This window comes from Sceloporus occidentalis, unplaced genomic scaffold, assembly GCF_023333645.1.
Source record: "Sceloporus occidentalis isolate IW3139 unplaced genomic scaffold, rSceOcc1.0.p SCAF_5, whole genome shotgun sequence".
NCBI lineage: Eukaryota > Metazoa > Chordata > Lepidosauria > Squamata > Phrynosomatidae > Sceloporus > Sceloporus occidentalis.
In genome coordinates, this window is record NW_028316985.1 from 97,855,139 (window position 1) to 97,876,185 (window position 21,047).

The 21,047-nt window shown below is 39.3% G+C and overlaps 1 protein-coding gene across 1 annotated transcript in view; it reads right to left on the minus strand.

Moving 5' to 3' along the window:
* The window catches only part of VWF (von Willebrand factor), a 248,454-nt gene that overhangs the window by 167,645 nt on the left and 59,762 nt on the right, over positions 1-21,047 (minus strand). The window contains exons 14-20 of the mRNA XM_089527208.1: positions 19,962-20,177; positions 17,283-17,523; positions 10,163-10,257; positions 7,963-8,123; positions 3,317-3,420; positions 2,252-2,390; positions 1,136-1,279 (exon numbers count right to left, since the gene is read on the minus strand). Of these exons, the coding sequence (XP_089383334.1) occupies positions 1,136-1,279; positions 2,252-2,390; positions 3,317-3,420; positions 7,963-8,123; positions 10,163-10,257; positions 17,283-17,523; positions 19,962-20,177 (1,100 nt within the window). The remainder of the gene's footprint in view (positions 1-1,135; positions 1,280-2,251; positions 2,391-3,316; positions 3,421-7,962; positions 8,124-10,162; positions 10,258-17,282; positions 17,524-19,961; positions 20,178-21,047) is intronic.

Here is a 21,047-nt window from a genome sequence, read left to right on the forward strand (position 1 = left end):
CTTTATTCTTGGTTTTGTTATATACATCAGACTGTTAAAGTGCTTCACCCAACTCCTATTTACAATACAACCACACTGAGCATTCAGCTCACACACGTATATACAATTTCCCCTCCTGGGATTTGAGTCCATCCCCCTACTGGTATGTCACCCAGTTTCCTGTCACCTGACAGCTGTGACTGTGCAGAATTGAAGTTTGCTGATTTCACCTCCTGCCCCTCTGTCATCAGTTTCCTGTGACTTGGGACTCTTCAAATGCTGAAGTTACTTGTTCACCTTGGTTCCAGTTGCAGGCCATAGCCACATCTATGACATTTTCTGCTCTGAGTGCATCTTACCCTGACAATCCCCTCCAAAGTGTCATGAGATGTGTTTTCATGTGACTCCCACATGTGTTGTGTAGTTAGATGCTGAGACCCAAGTTGTTAGCCAATCTTTCATGCCTCTCCACAGGTAATGCTTTTGTGAGAATGTCAGCTATGTTGTTCTCTGAAACAACATACTGCAGTTGCAAAACACCATTTTGAACTAGCTCACAAATGTTTTGGTATCTCACAGCTATGTACTTTGTTCAGCCATGGCAATGCATGCCTGTGAATCCTCGTATATCACCATTGGTGTGTTGTATGCCTCTTTCAGATCTGTCAACAGCTGCCTAACCCACTGGACCTCATTGGCTATTTCCGACAACACAGCAAACTCTGCTTCTGTTGTACTCAGTGCAATGCAATTTTGCTTTCTAGACTTCCATACAATCGGATGATCAACAAATCTGCTGGTCAAGCCAGTTACTGATTTCCTATCATTTGTCTCCAATGTAACTGAGCTGTCCAGATAGCCTTCCAGTTCTGAAAAGCCTCCATATATCACCAAACATTTGTTCCTGGTACCTTTCAGATACTGTACCACTTTTATTGGTAAATCTAGACAGGATATTATCACCACCCATCAAAGTCCTAAGAAAGCTCTATCCCATTCTAGAGCTAGCAGTGACAGATGTTTCTCCTAAAAGATGTTATTGGAGTGGAATATTGCCTTAATCAAACAATTTTTTCAGACCTACTAGAAAATCACTGAATGCTTGTTCTTCCATGATGGGGCTCCTGTAAAGATGGAGAAGGAGGGGCATACTTACATTTCCTCTGTATAGTTCAATCTCTCCATTGTCAAACAGAATAGTGATCCTTTTAGTGCATTTCTCTCCTGTGAAGCTGCATCCCTCATTGGCAACAAGTATTCTAAAGGTTCCAGAATCACCATCATTGTCATCACAATAATCCTTTAAAAATGGAGAAATTCAGAGTAGATATTAGGAACACATACAGATACCCAATTTTTAAAATACCAATTTTAATGATACTCATGTCTAAATGTAAATATCTTAGAAGAATACAGTCTGATCCCCATGTCTATGGTACCAGTAACTGTTGTTTCGCTGACTCATGTCTGGGGGGGGAGGTCTTTCTAGTCATCTGGAGGTTCTCCAAAGGGTCTCTATGGTCAACCTCCAGCAGAAATATAGCATTCACAATTATCCCCAATTTCCCACTATTTCACACAGTTCTCGCTATCTTGTTAGTCAGGGAATGTATTCATTGTGGATATGAAGGTCTGATTCTGATCTGCTGTTGCCACTTATTGAATTCACTTCAGAATTGATTCTTCTCAAAAGAACCTATTTCTCTGGAAAAAATGTTTTGTTTTGTTTTTGCGTTTGCTTTGTTTTATCATGACAGGAATCAATCACATTGTGACAGGAAATGGTTTCAAATGGGAACGAGGGCCATTTACACTGATCGACAATTCACTCTATTTCATAGTCACCATCAAAAAAGAAGCAAAATTTGACAGTGTTTGGTTCTTCCTCTTCAGAATAATTTTGACGCAAGGAAAAATGGTTTTGGTCAGCATGCAGGATAATGGTACGTTCTTTTAACTCTCAGAATGCTATTAACTATCATCACCCACATGGCCTTCTACCATAACACACATTGTAAACTGCTTAGGGAATGCTAGTTCACTAATAAGCAGTATAGAAATGTACTAGCTATTGCTATTGCTATTACTATAAATTTAAAGTCACTATCAAAAAAAGAAGCAAAAATTGGCAATGTTTGGTTCTTCCTCTTCAAGATAATTTTGAGGCAAGGAAAATAGTTTTGGTCAGCATGCAGGATAATGGTATATTCTTTTAACTCTCAGCATGCTATTAACTACCATCACCCATATGGCCTTCTACTCTAACTCTTACCTGAACTAATATATACTGACAGTTCCCTGGAAATTTATATTTCAATCCATCAAAGGTCAAATAATGAGCTGTACCAATGACTGAACAGGTCCCATCACACATGTTTTCAGTACATTCCCATTTTCGAGCATGACACACACTGTAGTGAGCAGAAAACAAGTTCTTAAAGTTACCAAAGGTTTAATTTGGAAATTAATATAAAACTGAAAGCAAATTCTATCTCTTGGAGAGAGCAGATACAAAATCATTAATTACTGATGAAAGACTGAAACAAATAATCAAATTTTAGGCACCATGAGATATAAAACATTTTTTAAAAAATCTAAAAAATCTGTTCACAGTTAACAGGCTGTGCTGACAGTTAGCAAACTGTACTCTAAGAAGACTGTGAGTGAACAAAAGCAGCATGAATTACAAAGAGTGAGTGGCCAACCTCCTTGAGAATTTGTTTTGGGTTTTTGAAAAACTGAACTGTTCACGTGCCCAGCCAAAAAAAAAAAAAAATCCCCTTTGCCCTTTCCCTCAAACATGATCCTCTTCCTATGAAATTTCCCAAACCTGCTTTAAAGCATTTCAAGCAAGCTATGTTTTAACACAAACATGCTTTCTCTTCTTTACTTTATGTTCACAGTCATACTAAATATGTAAAAACAACATATTTGTTGATGCTGGAAACAGAATGACAAAATATTTAATAAAAATGAATTGTTATAGAAAACATTTACTAACCTGCCATATGATTATAAAGGTAAAGGTATTCCCCTTTGACAAGGTTGTCAAGTCTGCTAGGTTGGCAGAAGCTAGGACTAGTGGTGGGAGCTCACCCCATCACGTAGCGCTTGGGCTTCGAACTGCCAACATGCCTATCTTGCAATCAACAGTGTCAGCATCTTAACTGCTTGAGCCACCATGTCCCATACAATTATACATATGCATATGATTATACATATTATTATACATAGCACTTAACAACTGGGAAATGCAATATTTACAAACAATATCCCTAAAAGCATTGCTGCAGAAAGGTACAATAGGCATCAATTCAAAAACAGGCAAATTCCTTACCAAGTATTACAGTCTCTTGTTACAGTCTCTCCTGGAAGATACTCTTGTCCGTTGTAAAAACAGGGACATTTGTCAGGCACAATGCATTTATTTCCATGTCTCACCTAGAACAGACACAGATTTTATTAAAGTTTTACATTCAGTGGAAGAAATCTGATAGGACACAACACAACATGTGAAAACAAAACACATGAGCAATAAAAAGTCACTTGCAGCAGCACACTGAGGAACTATAAAAAGAGAATAAATAATGACAGATTCCTTAAAGGAAGAACTATTTGAAGATGAATCCACAATTTTCTTTTCTAATATAAATATTTCTATTGATATATGAATAATAACAAACATCCCAAACAGGATACACATATATAGCACACCAATATATCACTATGAATATCACATCCCTACAATACAAATCCAGCAATATACAAATATAACAAAATACAGAACATCCCATAAATATTTGTACAGTAGACCCTTGTTCCAAGATCCTCCATGTATAACTAAATTCATATATGATCAAGTCCCATTAAATATAACGACATGGCAAAATGGTGTACCTTATAAAAAATGGAAAATCAAGGTTTGATATTTGAAATTTATACTTGTTTTTGAATATTTTCAAACCGTGGATGCTTGAATCCGTGTATAAGAAGGACCAACTGTATATAGTTAAATCTAAAACACACCCCAAATCTTCATAAAGAACATTAAATGTGTTATTTGCTTAAGTGGATATCTTTTAGGAGCTGAGTAACATTTAGAGAATGTGAAGAACTGTATAGAGGAGATTTTTTAAACATATTGATTTTTTTTAAACAATCAAGTTTGGTGAAATGGTTTGACATAATTACTCATAACATAAGTCTGAGTATTGAATAAATTTTTGCATAAATAAGGGTGTAAATAAGAAAGAGAAGAAAGTTAAATGTAAAAAAAAAGAATAAGAATAGGAGACAAAGACAAAGTTCAATAAAACAGCATTAGGAGGAGAGCATATTCAAAGTCACTGTCTAGTAAACTAATAATAATATTATAATAATAATAAAGCTTTTATTTATATACCGCTTTTCCTCCAGATCAAAGCGGTATACATACGATAAAACTATATGACACATGTCAGATACAATATTAAAAACAGTTATGAAAACAGTTATAAACAATTCAATTTTTAAAAACAGTGTAGTTAGGATAGTTGGGATATCAGTTGTGGGTAGTCGTCTTAATCTAGTTGGGGAATACTTTCTCTAAAGAGAATCGGGAGGATATGCTAACTGGAAGAGATAGGTTTTCAATGCCTTCTTGAAGGCTTCCAATCTACAACTGAGTCGAATCTCCTCCAGGAGTGCACTCCAGTGAGTTGGAGCTATCATTGTGTAGGCTCTTTGGTGAGTCGTTACCAGTCTCACCTTGGGATGTTCAAGTAAAAAATTCCCCGTTGTTCTGAGAGTGCGGGGTGGATTACATAGGGAGAGGTGCTCCCTCAAGTAACTCGGGCCCAAGCCATATAGGGCTTTATAGGTAATAACCAACACTTTGTACTGGCCCGGAAGCGAATTGGCAGTCAGTGAAGAGATTTTAATACGGGTGTTATATGGTCCGACCTTGAGGTTCCGGCGACCAATCTGGCTGCAGTGTTTTGAACCAGTTGAAGCTTCCGAACCTGGTACAAAGGTAGCCCCATGTAGGGCGCATTGCAGAAATACAAGCGAGAGGTTACCAGTGCGTGTACTACTGTTTCTAGGTCCTTTTGGTCTAGACAGGGACGCAGTTGGCATATCAGCTGAAGCTGGTACCAAGCACTTCTGGCTATCGCATCCACTTGAGATGATAACTGTAGAGATGAATCCAGGAGTACTCCCAAACTGCGTACTTTGTCCTTTAGGGGAAGTGTGACCCCGTGCAGGACTGGATGGCAAATTTCCCTGCCCGGACTTGGGGTACCTATCACGAGTACCTCTGTTTTCTCTGGATTCAGCTTGAGTTTGTTTTCCCTCATCCAGCCCATTATAGACCCCAGGCAGGCATCCAGAGGAGAGGTGCCATCCTTAGTCACTGTATCAGTCGGAGACATGGAGAAATAGATCTAAACAGTTTTGAGAGCAGTGTGATAAGAACTTGTAAATCAGACAATTTTTACAAGATGCAATACAGGTGGTATGTTACACCATATAAGACTGCAAAGATGACAAAATAAATAAATAAATAAATAAATCAGACCAGTGTTGGAAATGTTACTCAACCACAGGTACGTTTTACATGTGGTGGAGTTGTGATAAAGCTAGGAATTATTGGAAAATGGTACATACACAGATAAAAAAGATATTAAAATTGAAAGTAAATTTCTCTTTAGATTCTAAATTGTATTTGTTGATTTAGAACAAAAACATGGGAAATTAATATTTGACTTAACAATGGCGGCCAGGATAATATATGCAGGAAAATGGAAGGATAACCAAGCTCTAGATCTGAAAGACTGGATCTGGAAAATTTATGAATATATGGAATCAGATAAACTTACACAGACAGTGAGAAATAATTCACTGGGAAAATACAAACAGGACTGGAGTCCTTTGATAGACTACCTAAGACAAGAATTGGGGTCTAATATTTACTATAAGGATGGTATAAGAATATAGTTAAGAAATACAATAATAGATATTTGTTATATATGGTATCAACTATTGGAATTTGTAACTTATTAAAATAGATTATATTTTATATGTTAAATTATATATGTTAATTTTTTTCTCATTTTAGATGTAGACAAATAACCAAAGCTGGAAAAGACAAAATTGTCTTGAAGCAGGAAGATAACGGGAAGGGGTGGGAGGGGAGGGGGGTGATCTCAAAAGTATATGTTCTGTTTTTATGATGTTGACTACATATTATGCTTTGTTGTTGTTGTTTTATTTGTCTTTTCTTTTTTGTTGATATGTAATAAAAAGTTTTCTAATAAAAATTATTTTTAAAAAAAGTAAATCAGATAATGACTTTCACACTTTCCCAACACTGGTTAAAGAGAGAGAGAGAGGAGGCCTAAACCTCCCAAATTTGAGGTTATACTTTGAGGCATGCTGTCTTCTGTGGCTGAAAGATTGGGTTACATTGGTTAAAGAAGACTTATTAGAATTAGAAGGGGAAGGGGCAAATTTTGGTTGGCATGCATATTTGGCCTATGAAAAGGATTAATAGAAATTTTTCAATTAATTGTATCGGGAAACCTTTAATCAGAGTCTGGAATTGATATAAAAAAAGAATTTTACCAAAAATGAGATGGTGGGTTTCCCCCTATGAAGCTTTCCATAGGAAAGAAATGTATAAAATTGCAAATTGGTATACATACAAAGAAATCTTGGATTCTAACGAGGGTAACTTAAAAGTGAAATCGAGAGACAAATTAATAGAAGAAGGTTGGGATATCAACTGGTTCACTCACAGACAAATTACAGAAAGATTTAAAATGGATCAAAAATTATATGGTTTTGACTCAGATGAGGGTGATTCAGAACTGGGGAGAATCCTGAGCGAAGAAGAAAACAAATTAATTAGTAAATTATATGATGTCCTCTTATGGTATGATACAGAAGAAGAAGTAGTGAAAAAACAAATGACAACTTGGGCAAGAAATATTGGTTATCCTTTGCAAATCACTCAATGGGAGAAGGTATGGACAAATGGTTACAAATACATAGCCTCTCAGAACCTTAGGGAAAATTTTTATAAAATGTTTTACCGTTGGTCTCTTTCACCTGGGAAAATTGCTAGAATATATAAAGTAAGTAACCTGTTGGAAATGTAAAACTGAAATTGGCTCATTCTACCACTGTTGGTGGACGTGTAAACATGCTAAAAATTATTGGAGGAAGATAAACAATGTAATTGGAGAAATATTGGGGGGGGGGGGAGAGGGAATCCAGCAAAAAACAGACTTTTTTCTATTAGGGATGATGGATGAAATATTGGAGAAAGAACATGGGAAAATAATTTATTATATGATTACACTAGCTAGAATCTGCTTTGCACAAAATTGGAAAAGTGAGGCCACTCCGGCAATAGATGACTGGTTATATGAACGGATGCAGATGGATAAATTAACACAAGTGATGAGAAACAAAGCAGAAGGGAAAGGACTGGAAGAATGGAGAAAAGTATTTGAATTTCTAAAGTTAGGATGGAGAGAAATTGCTGTAATAAAGGAATAGAACAACTGGTTTGTTTAGTTAAATTAGGATAGGATCCACAGTTATATAGCTCATAATTAGAAAGTTCAATCACTCACTAAAAGCAAAGATTGGTAGGAAGGACGTCTGTATGAAAGGATTATTCCTCGGGACAATATCAGGACAAATCACTCCTGCATTCCCAGGCTCACACAGTATATACACACCCACTTTTTCCAGGTAAGCATTCTCTGAAGATGCTAGCCACAGATGCTGGCGAAACATCAGGAAGAAACTCTTCTAGAACATGGCCACTTTTCACTTGGTTAGGAAGGAAGCAATGAAGCAGGGTCAAGAGGTGAGTTGCACAATATTACTTGAGATTACCTTGAAATCAAGAGGTGTAGTCTGCATTTACTTTCCAAGTATGTCCCACTATCATTTCCCCCAGTAACTTTGTTTAAGAACATTCATTTTTCTTACCCATCCAATGGGACAGAGGCAACCAGACACACATCCATGGCTGACACAGCCTAATTCGTAAGTCTGACAGGTCTTCATACATTCTACTCCCTTAGCTTTTGGATCATTTGCAGGGCATACAAACATGGTCATGGGATGCCTGCAAACCAAACTTCGTTTTGCTTTAAGAAATAAAACAAGAGAATATCATAAACAGTCTGGACCATAAGTAAATTTTAATAATATTTCCAAGAATGGCAAAAGTCATGGTCTCCAAAATTGTACCTTCCCGCAACTAGAAGTCCAAATGTTAACTTTGAATGTAACCAACAACTAAGCAACTGGATTGCTTGTACACCTGATCCCTTTACTGACATTGAAGCATTGCTTTATTCTGAAACTTTTCACAAGGAAAATTAAAATGGAAACTCTTCAGAGGACTGACTGTAGTTTTCTGAAATTTCTTAGAAGGAAAATTAACATGGAAACTTCCAAGAGAACTTAATACACTAATTCACTAATGCCCTTTCTCATGGTGAAAGATATCTTGTGAGCTGCCTTGGGTCCTTTTTTGGAAGAAAGGCAGCATGGAAGTGAAATAAATAAATAAATAAATGTTTGTTTGCTTGTTTGAGAAAGAGAACAAAGTTATATAAAAGCTATTCTACAATGTTGCTTTACAGGCTAATACCATTCACCAAAATTCCCCTGCAATGTTAATTAATTTTCTTTGGTTCCAGTTTATTGCTTCCTGCTTGGCCAAAGGCACTGAGTAGAAATTAGGAACTGGGCAGCTTCCATTCCACACCAGCAGACAAGGAGGATAGAATTTATAGTCATGACGTTATTTTTTGTTCTGTTTTGTTTTCATACAGAAACAGTGAGATTTGTGCTATAAAAGAATTAGGCAATAAGAGTGGTAATTAACACCCCTTGCAAAAGGGAATAGACTCAGACTACCTAAAAGGTAATTCATAATTAATTACTAGTCACGTTGGACAGGATATAATAAAGTGGGCACAACTTGAAAAAGGAAGCATTTAATTAGTCAGAGTAATTAAATGCTAGTATTTTTAAATTACAATGAATGGGTTGTTGTTGTTTGCAACAACAATAAAATTGAGATATATCAGATATATCTCCTCCTCAAATCGAGAACACAAACACAAAATAGTATGTCTCAATTCTCTACAAAAAATATGAAAGACTTTTACATCACTGTATTACAAGATAATTCTGGGTTGTGATTGAAGAACTATAAGGAGGAATTTTAGTGTCAAGTCAATAGTCATGAGATTTCCACACACAGAGAATCACAGAACCACAGAGTTCAAAGGTGCCTCATTGGCCATCATGTCCAACTGCCTGCTCAATGCAAGATCTCCAGCTAAAGCTGGAGTAGTCTCCCCAGTAGTCTCCTTTTAAAGTCTTATGTATTTCAGTCAGGAAATCAATACAGTACTTCATAGATCTGTTAGACTAAAGCCTCTGGATATTAATGTGTGTGTGTGTGTGTGTGTGTGTGTATGAAATGTATATGTCTGCGTCTATTTTCAAGTTATTGCTATTTTGTAAAATGGACTCCACATGTTAGTGAACTCACGTGTGGTATTTAATTTAAGCTTCCAAGAAACCCTCTTCCAAACTTTTCAGTCTTGTACTGGTTGCAGGGGATCAGAGATTCAGAGGGAAGGATAAGATCCCCAATTTATCCTTCCCTGATTAAGGTGCTCTTACTAGAAACTGCAAAGGGACAAGACTCTGGCTATTACAAGGTTGCCAGCTTGGCAGTTGAGAGCCAAGCATTGTGTGATGGAGTCCCAGCTTCTGCCAACACAGCAGTTCAAAAGCATGTGAAAGTGCAAAAAGATAAATAGGTAATACTTTGGTGGTAAAGTAACAGTATTCTGAGGACTTTGGTGTTTAGTCATGCTGGTCACATGACCACAAAGTTATCTTTGACAACACTGGCTCCTTAGGCTTAGTAACCATGATAAGCACTGCCCCCGAAAGTCAGACATGACTAGACAATCATATCAAAGGGGAACCTTTTACCTTTACCTTTACTAAAAACTGCAAAACTAAAGTAATCCAGAAGCTAAACCAAGAATGAAAATGAATGCAAAGGTCACGTTAACATTGCCCTCTCTTTAAAATCAGAAGGATAAGGCAAGGGAAGGGAAAGAATAAAGAAAATTTATATTAATTTTTAAATAGTAACCTCTGGCAGAAGGATGATGCTGAAAGAAAGCATCTGGTAAATAAGCCCCTGGAAGTCTCTTTGAGCTGCAGTGCATGAATCCATTTTCACAATAACTAAAAGAAAAACAAGGGGAGAAAAACAAGGGGGAAAGGGGGTCATTTTATTGTTCCTTTATTAAACTGATACATGTGCACTCAACTAGACAGATCTACAACAGAAGTCAGAAATGCATGGCTGGCTTGTTGCAAAATAGAAGAAATATACAGATGTGCAGGAGCTGCAGAAAGCTGTGAAAGGCAAAGGAACATGAGGCACATAATATACTTCTTGAAAATTTCTTACATAGCCAGGACTGCTAGAAAAAGGGGAGCAACATGTTTAGTAAACAACACTTCTATGTATTCATAATTCTGTTTAATAATATGGTTCATCTCTTTAAAAATATAGTTAACAGTCACTGCATTTAGGTCTTTAACGTTTCAGATAATATAATGAAGTAAACCAACAATTCAATTTGGAAAGTAATTTTTTTTTACACAAAACTGTAGTTCAGCATTGACCTTCCCAAGCAGCTAATCATCTGAGTTTGGAAAGTTATTTTAAATTATCATAGAATCAAACAATCATAGAATTGGAAGAGACCACAGGGGCCATCCAGTCCAACCCCCTGCCATGAAGGAAATCCAAATCAAAGCATCCCTGACAGATGGCCATCCAGCCTCTGCTTAAAGATCTCCAAGAAAGGAGACTCCACTACACTCCGAGTGAGTGTGTTCCACTGTCGAATAGCCCTTAACTGTCAGGAAGTTCCTCCTAATGTTGCGGTGAAATCTCTTTTCCTGTAGCTTGCATCCATTTTTCCGCGTTCTAGTCTCTGGAGCAGCAGAAAACAATCTTGCTCCCTCCTCAAAATGACATCCCTTCAAATATTTAAACAGGGCTGTGGTTCAGAGCTTCTCTGGAGGGATCAGAAGCAGCCAAACTTTGCATCCCTGATATGGGAAACGCAGACATGTCCTACAGGAGTCCAGATCCCGCTCTAGAGCAAGATAAACAACTAAATTGCTCGGGAAGAGTGGAGGGGACAGAGGGACGAAACACGACCATGCTGGTGCCGCCATTTGAATGGCTCACAGACACAGCCAACTATAATTAACTATACAGGAATTCACAGTAATCTTTTTTTCTTAAATATTTTATTGAATTTCATACAACTTATTCATCACATATTATATTTCTTATTATAATACATCTTTATAAACAGTTATTTCCCCATCTTCCCCTACTTGTATAACATACTTTAATTTGTTTGGTTTGTATGTTCTGACCACTTCCTACCCCCCCCCCCCCCCAAATAAAACCAGGACGATCTCATACATGATTAATATATACTTCCTCTTGTGATTCTAACTTATTTGTACTGTCTGTAAACTGCCGTGATCGCAGGAACGGCGGTATAGAAATAAATTTTCAATCAATCAATCAATAATACAGATAGCATTCTTGCTTATCTCCCTCGCCATATTCTCTCAACCATTATATTTTCCTTCTTATTAAGCAAACAGAAAAGCAAAAAAAAAAAAAAAAAAAAAAAGTAACAGCTTACTAGAATATGTTGCTTGTTACTTGGCTTCAAATATTAATCTTTTAATATTTTCCATTATATCATTTAAGGGAATTCCCCCTTTCCGCACTATACTCTTGTCTTGTATTTTTTGTTCTCACTTATTCTGAGATTATAGATCTCTATCATCCAGAAATTGCATGAAATAATAAAACTAAAATTTGTCTCTTCACTTCTTCCAGCAAAATCTAATGTCATAATATAAGATTTAGCCAATTTCAACCACATTTGAAGTCTAATTAACCATTTCCCCCCACTTTTTCTCCATAAATTGTACAACTGATTTCCAGCTTTCCCTCCATTTTGAACTGTCTTGGTTTTCCATCTTATATGATATTAAATCCAATTCTATCATGTGAAACAGCTTAATTCGCCATTCATCAATTTCTATTGCTTTGTTGGACTTCCACCCTCTTGCAAAAACAAGTCTCGCTGAGGTTAGCATATAAAATATAATTTTCCCATATCTTACCTCATCTTTTTCTTCTATCATACATAATAACATAGTCTCAGCATTAAATTTTAACTTCATTTCCAAAATCTCATATTTTTCCTCATGTAGCTGTTTCCAAAATTTTCTTGCTTTATCGCATAACCACCATAGATGGTAATAAGTACCAATCTCTTTTTGACAATTCCAGCAGATCGTATTGCCTGTCTTGTATATTTTATCAATTTTATCGGGTGTTATGTGCCGCCTGTATAATATTTTGTAATCATTTTCTTTCACATATTGCAAAATTGAATATTTCATTGTTTTGTTCCACGATTTCTCCCACTGTTCTAGTTCAGTTTCCTTCCCACAGTTCTGAGCCCATTTGATCATTGAGTCCTTTATTAATTCATCCTCTGTATACCATTCTAACAATTTTTTGTAGATTTTAGAAAGTATTTTACCCTCTGAGCTCCATAGAATCTCTTCCATTTCAGAGTTAGCTCTAGAAAAGCCTCTTTGTTTTTTTATCTAGTTTAAATCTCTGCTTCAACTGGCTGTAGAGGAACCACCCAATACCCCATCCTTCTTCATCCAATTTCTCATGGGACTTCAATGCACCTCCTGTATCAATCAAATCCTTGTATTTTATCCATTTTTCATCTCTTTTTGGGTCTATACAGTATAAAGCCTTGTGAGGCGATAACCACGAAGGACATTTGGGAGAAATTCTATCTTTATATTTATTCCAGATCTGGAGAATTGGGGCTTGGATGTAATGGTTACTGAAATCCCTGTTTACTTTCATCTTTTCATAAAATAAGTAACCGTGCCATCCAAATCTATTGTTTCTACTTTCCAACTTCAATAATTTCCTGTTTTGGAGGGTTATCCATTCCCTAAGAGATACCATCACACTAGACTCATAATACTTAGGCACCTTACAGACGGGCCTAAGCGGCGCCGTCGTTGCACCAGGAATACGTGTGAGGGGCGGCACTTCCGGACGTGCCTTGCCCCTCGCGCGTATTCCGTACAGCAAGATGGTGGTGCCCTATACAGACGGGCGTGGCCATCTTGACGTAACGGACGCGCAGCGTCCAGACGTCTAAACCCAGAAGAGCCATCGCGAGTGCGCGCTTTGGCACTTGCGGCGGCTCTTCCAGGTTGCCGGAAGGAGTGTGATTTCTGCACTCCTTTTTTGCAGCGCGGAGTCGCCGCACGGTTTGGCTGCTGCGGCTCCTCCACGCTGCAACCGGCAGCGGCCCAAGACCGCCCCTTTTGGGCGGTCTGTAACGGGCCTTTGTTTTGGGAGGGCAAATCCGCCTCTTTGCTTCGCATCATGGAGTATCTTTAGTTTTATTCTTGGCTGAAATGGATGTGCAGAATGAGTGGAGAATAGATGTCGATATGGCTGAAATGGATGAGGAGAATGACAGGAGAATAGTTTTAGATGTGGCTGAAATGGATGAGGAGAATGACAGGAGAATAGATGCAGATGTGGCTGAAATGGTTTAGGAGAATGACAGGAGAATGACAGAACAGATGTAGATAGATGTGGCTGAAATGCATGATGCATGATGAGAATGACAGGAGAGTAGATGTAGATGTTGCTGAATGGATGAAGAGAATGGCTGGAGAACAGATGTAGATGTGCCTGAAATGGATGGGGAGAATGACAGGAGAATAGATGTGGCTGAAATGGATGAGGAGAATGACAGGAGAATAGATGTAGATGTGGCTGAAATAGATGAGTAGAGTGACAGGAGACTAGATGTAGATGTGGCTGAAATGGAAGGGAGCTCTGACACGGAGGACCCCATCTGAATTTGTCTTCCAGGGATGCAAAATAGGGAAGTGAGGAAGAAACGTGAAGCAGTCATTCACGTGAGGCTAGTATGTAGCATTCATACAGGGTTTAATCAGAGGTTATTTTCTTTGTTAGGGTTATGTCCCCCTCCCATCTTTGCCCACAGCTTTGCTTTTTTTCTTAAACAAAAGAGAACCAAAAAGAGAGAGCATTTTGTCTGTAGGTGGTGGTGGATACTTTCAGACATTATCTCCTTTACGTCATGCTCTCCCATTCAAATTCTCACAAAAGAGAAGAAGGGGTGAAATCTTAGCATTGGAAGGGATTCCCAAGATTCATCTCGTCCAACCCCCTTTTTGTATGAAAAGTATCGAAGTTAAACACTTTCAGGAAGCTAACAAACCAGGCAAATGGTTAGCCCAAATGGTGTGTAAAGCTAGAGAGAAAAAAATTAATCACAAAGATTAATGATGGGACAAGGATATATACAGATATAAAAGGATTAAAGAGCGTAACAACTAACTATTTCAGCAATCTGTTTAAAGCCCAAAAATCCAATAAAGCAGAGATAGAATGGATAAGGACCAAATTTCTAAACTGGACAAACAGATAACATTAAAGGAATTAACTGACACTATCCAGCGAGCTAAGATAAACAAGGCACTGGGACCGGACGGATTCACTGCGAGAGGCAACAAAACCTTTCAATCTGAAATTAGCACACCCCTTTTGGAGGTCATGAATTTTATCAACGGAGAAGAGATGCCTCATACATGGGAGGAGGCAAATGTGGTCTTGATCTTGAAAGGGGGATGAGATGGCCAAGAGTTGAACAATTATAGACCCATCTCTCTGTTGAATACAGACTGTAAGTTATTCGCTGACATTATGGCTAACAGATTGAAAGAGGTGCTCCCCACAATCATCCAGGAAGATCAGTGCGGATTCCTACCAACAAGGCAACTCAAGGACAATTTAAAATACATTTTGAATGTGGTGGAACACTTTGATGCACATCAGGGGTCGGCAACCACTGGCCCGTGGGCCACATCCGGCCCGGTGAGGCAGCACCACCGCCGCGGCGCCAATTCCCTGCTCGGGGCCCGGATTTTGCCTTGGCTGCGGGCCGGGCGGTGCTCCTCTTCCTCCACCTCCTCCTCCGCATGCTCCCGCAGCTCCACCCACCTCCTCCTCCCCCACCTCCTTTTTTTGGGTGCTGCGCGGCTGCGCAGTCCGCCTTCTTCCCCCTCCTCTGTGGCCCACCAACCTCCTCCTCCTTCGCGCTGGGCCGCGGGCACTTCTGCTGGCCCTGCACGCACCCTTGCAGGGCCGCATGCAGGGCTAATGAGGAGGACTTCTTCTTCCAGAGGCTGGGGCTGAACAGCCCGCCCCTTCACCAGGCCAGAGCCTGTGAGGGCTGGCAGGGGGCAGGGCTGTTCCAGCCCCAGTCTGCCCCCATTGGCCAGCCAGGCTCCGGAGGAGGAGCTCCTCCACTGTTGGGCCGGGCTGCAGCCAGAGGGCAAAGGAAAGGGCCATTTCCTTTGCCCTTTTTTGGCACCAGGGAGGAGGAAGATGAAGAGCATGGGGAGGAGGAAGATGTAGAGGAGGAGGAGGAGGATGAAGATGAGGAGGTGGGTGCCCATTTAGAGTATTTATTTTGGTTAGGTGTGCTGTTTTTAAAGTCCATTTTTCCCAATATTTATTTTAATTAAATGTGTTTTTAAAGTCCATTTTTTCCAGTATTCTGCTTTAACAATGATGGTGATGGTGGTGGTGGTGGTGGTGGTGGTGGTGGTGGTGGTGATGATGATGATATCAGTCAGTTTCTGAGACATGCACTCTTTCTGAAGGTGAGACAGTGTGACTTTCCAAAGTGCATTTCTGTGTATTTTCGGTGCTTTTAATGCTAAAAGGTCTGCTTTAACAATGATAGTGGTTTCGGCCATCCCCTTCTAGGCACCACAATTCAAAAAGGACATTGAGAAACTGGAGCGTGTCCAAAGGAGGGTGACTAAAATGGTGAAGGGTCTGCCAACCATGTCCTATGAGGAACAACTTAGGGAGCTGGAGATGTTTAGCCTGGAGAAGAGGTTAAGAGGTGATATGATAGCACTGTTTAAATATTTGAAAGGATATCATACTGAGGAGGGAACAAGCTTGTTTTCTGTTGCTCCAGAGACTAGGACCCAGAACAATGGAAGCAAGCTGCAGGAAAAAAGATTCCACCTCAACATTAGGAGGAACTTCCTGTCAGTAAGGGCTGTTCAACAGTGGAACACATTCCCTCAGTGTGTAATGGAGTCTCCTTCCTTGGAGATGTTTAAACAGAGGCTGGATGGCCATCTGTCCGGGATGCTTTAATGGAGGGTTCCTGCATGGCAGGGGGTTGGACTGGATGGCCCTTGTGGTCTCTTCCAAATCTACAATTCTATGATTCTATGATTCATCTAAGTCTCTGATAAAGATGCTCAATAGCACAGGGCCCAGTACAGATCTCTGTGGCACTCCTCCAGCTGAAGAGAAGCCTTTGGTGACCACACTTTGGATTCAGTCAGTCAGCCAATTCAAACCACCTAACAGTAGTACTGTCTAGGCCACATTTTATTAGCTTCTTTTCAAGAATATCATGGGGAATCTTGTCAAAACCCTTACTGAAATCAAGATATGCTACATCCACACTATTACCTTCATCTATCAAGCCTGTGACTGTTTTATAAATTAGGAAAAGCCTGCCCTCCAGTCTTTGAACACTCAAGTACTTTCTTCATGGCACATTGTAATCTAGTTCTGTCACATTTAGTACCTATTGTTTGCATCAGATGACTTGTAGTACTCTGTAATGTAACTCACAGCCTTCATACTACATTGCATAATATTGCAATAATGTATAGGGCCAAGAAGACATGTCGTAAAATATTATTATACCACTATTTCTTTGTCACATACCCTTTAAATTTGTGGTACAGTTAAAATGAGGTGATACCTATGTACATACCAGTGTTTCATGTTTAATTTCAGCCTTTTCATTTTTTTTCTTGTTCTGTGCTCTTCTGTGCATTTTTATATTCCACAAATGTCAAACACTTGCTCACAAGTGTATAATGTGCCCTTGCAAGTCAAACTTTACCTAATCAGAATGATGTAGATTGGGCAGAGAGCAATGATTTTCTAACGGTTTTCTAACAATTTTCTTACACAATACATGGAATACAAAGGCAGGATGTTTTGGTTTCTTTAAATAAATTTCTTTCATGCATGATCCTGCACTTACCACATGGTATGATGATCTGAGAACACATCACCTGCCTGAAAGATCTCACCATCATAGTAACAAGAGCACTGTGACTTGGGGAGACATTCTCCATGTGCATCAAGGTATAATCCAGCTGGACAATAGCAACCTTCCATACAGAATTCACTACAGTCTGTATCTGGATAGGACAGGGATCGACAAGTTTGGTTGCACAGACTCCCACACTGCTGGTAAATCTGTTTTCCTGGACAACTCAAAGCTATAAAGCAGGATAAAATAATAAAAAAGCATAAGTATGGTATTATTTTCAATAATTGATACAGCAAAACATTATTTTGTGGTGTCAAAAAACTGCATCCCTTTAAAAGTCACTACTCATAAAAAAAAAAACACTACCCAATAGATATGCTCATATTACACAATAAAAAAAAATCAGGAAATGTACAGTGTGCCTACACCATGCTTCCAACGTACGCAGCTTCCAACATACACGGAAGCTGCTTGGGGAGGAAAACAATGGCGTGAGCTCATCGCTCTGCCACATGTACCCACCCCATTATTTCCTATGGGGCTCGAGCATATTTATTTTATTATTTTATTTATGGTATTTATACCCTGACCTTCAGCCCTAAAGGCTATCAGAGCGGCTTACAATTATTATTTTTTATTAGATTCCCTGCCCTCAGGCTTACAATCTAAAAGCATAGGCTGATTTTCCCTTACGTGGGGGGATCTGGAATGGATCCCCCACATAAGGAGGGCCCACTGTACTGAACCTTTCTAGGGTGTCATTTAGCCTAGGTGACCAAAAATTGTTTAAATCTGGCTTACTATATTAAAACACAAGTATTTATAACTAGAACATTTTGGAAGGAATGAAAGGGATTACATCTACAATTTATTGTTTTATAAATTCACACTTGACCTTAGGTGACAAATGCAGCCCATGTTTATAGTTCAGTGAGCAATCACATTTTCTTCTATAAATTTCTCAACTATATCATAATTCTACATAATTCAAAGACATAGCAGTCTGGATCAGTATGCAAAGAGATATTGGAGCACCTTTGAGACTAATAGAGAGAAAGAATTTTGTAGCATAAGCTTTCATAAACCTTTGCCCTGTGCAGACCGGTCTTAAAGGCCAGGTTAGGGGAGGAGTCGGGGCATAGCATCCATATGATACATGCCCTGGCTCCACCCCAGGAAAGCATGCTGCACTGTGCACTGCACTCTACAGCGTGCAGTGCTATGGTGCTCTTCTGGAATTGTGTCCGCACGACATAGCACCAAAGGAGCCCCGTAAAGCCATTGCTCCACAGCTATTGCACCCTGGAAAGGCCAGATCAGGGCCATGGTGTGCGGTTGCTGTGGCCCTGATCTGGTCGTAAAAGGGGCGGCTGGATGCTGCCCCTTTGGGGCTGTTAGCATAGCCCCTGAGTCTACTTTCTCAGACACACTGCTCCAGGTGCATTGCATCAGTCTACAAAAGCTCATGCTATAAACTTCTCTCAGGGCCTGAGCAGATGGGGCAGGATAGCATGGCCTGAGCCTTTACCATCCTGCCATCAGTGCTCACCTGGGTTCATCCCTGGTTTGGCATGGGGATGGACAAGTGTTCACACAGGGCCTGGGGCTGCTACTTACCTTGCTGATATGGAAACTGAAAAGCCACCCAGTTGCCCTGTCAGATGAGGAAATGGAGCATCTGCACCCATATGGCCAGGCAACCTGTTTCGCCATCAGCCAGGATAACAGGGAGCTTCTCAGATGGTTCACATAACAGCAAGGTAATGAGCACAGTGGGGTTGTCAGAACAGCCCATTTTTGCTGCAGAGTTTTTAAGAAACTCCATGCAAAACCAGAACTATTTTACCCTGGGGTCATATCGGATATCCACATCTATAATGGCAGGATCAGGCTTGATTCTGTCACAGGGATTTTGTCCTGTGTTGTCTAAACTAGATGACGTAAGGCCGAGGGGAACCTGGGCTATTTAGCCTGTACAGACAATCCCTCATTCTCAAAGGTGCTATAATATTCCTTGGCATACTATATTTCTGTAGTAGTCATCATTTTCTCCACCATCATATACAGGGCTTCTCTCCACAGATTTTCTTGAACTTGAAAATGTACATGTGTTTTTCTGTGTTCTGTATTTGCACCTTTGGATCCTCTCTAGAAGCAATCTCCATGGGGGGGGGGGGGAATGTAAATTGAGAAAGTGGATTTGTTCTTTGCTTCACATTAAAATGTCAGAAAATAAGTAGAAAACAAAGGAAAAATAGGGTTTTCCTAGGACCTCCTCTCTCCTACAGAAAACTAGATAAGTAGGGAGAATGCTTCTTCACTAGGATCAACTCATTTTATTTCTCACAGTGGAGGTGAGCAAAAGTTAGTTGGACATGGTACCCCATGGTACTTCTGACTAAAGCAGAAGAGAGTAGTAGCTTTATGCACTATAACCTTTATGATACCATGATATACAACTAGAATACTTATTTTTGGAAAAGAAATATATTCTAGAGGATAAAAGTGTGAGCAAAACAACTGACACTGAAATTGGAAAGAAGGTCTTCAGCTTCACACTCTCATACACCCACACTACACATTAACACACAAATGTCAAGGCAGAGCCTTGACCCAAATGGACACCATGGATTCTGTTGATATCGTATTTTGGCAACATACACATACCACAAAAATCTGGCTGCCTCCAATTTATGAGAACACTTTTGCGAGCACAAGCCATGGCATAGGCAGACACAGCAGTGCACAAACAGTCCTTGCCATCAGAACAGGAGCAGACATCAAAGTGGCAATTCTTGATGTATGGAGAAGGATTGACTTTGTGGTGACAAGGTTGAAACAGCGGAGACAACAGCACTGAGCATGAGCTTTCAGAATATTTGGCTAAAATAAAAACAATTGAAAAATGTCATTTCATTAATACAGTAACATCAACTGCTAAAGAAAGAAATAGGAACAGTTGTGCTGGCTGTGCGCCGTAATAATAAATATTCATTCATTCATTCATTCATTCATTCATTCAAATAGGAACAGTTAAAATTACAAAGGATCAGTTACAAAGAAATCAGTGCACTACAGCTCGGAAACAAACAGTTCAGCAGATGTGGGTCAGCTTTGTTCATTACTGGCACAATTTAGAGGCCAAAATGTATGTTCAAAACCATAAAACTCCTGGTTCAGATCTCTAACTATAAATGCACAAAGCATTTTAAACAAAACTCTGTTTCAGTGGCAATGTGCAGTAATCCACATTGGCAAGATGCACATTATATTACACACCTGTCTTATAAATTAATTACAAAAATAATATGTGTGAAGTGCTTTGAATCGTCATAAAGTACTGTGCAAATAATGATGATGATGATGATGATGATGATGATTAGCTAATAGTTGTGAAATATCAAGAGCATGTGTAAAGGGGCTTCAACATTTTCTCTTTTCCCATGATTCTTCTTCTGCAAGAAAATAATGCACTGAACTATTTCTTTTCTGCATCTCAAACACAGAGTGACATATTTCCTCCATTATCCCTCACTACCCCACTTGTAGTCTGTTCCTGAGTTGAAGGGGGAGAAATGAAGAGTTAAAATTATATTCACCCTCCACCACTTCACACCAAGTGTCTGCACCATTTGTTTCCTTTCTTTGACATGTTCTGAGCATGACAGTTTTGAGCTCCTTTTCTGGACATTCCTTTTTACTGCAAGGAGGGTAAATGAGCCTGCACTCATTGGCCTTCCTCCCACTGGCTGC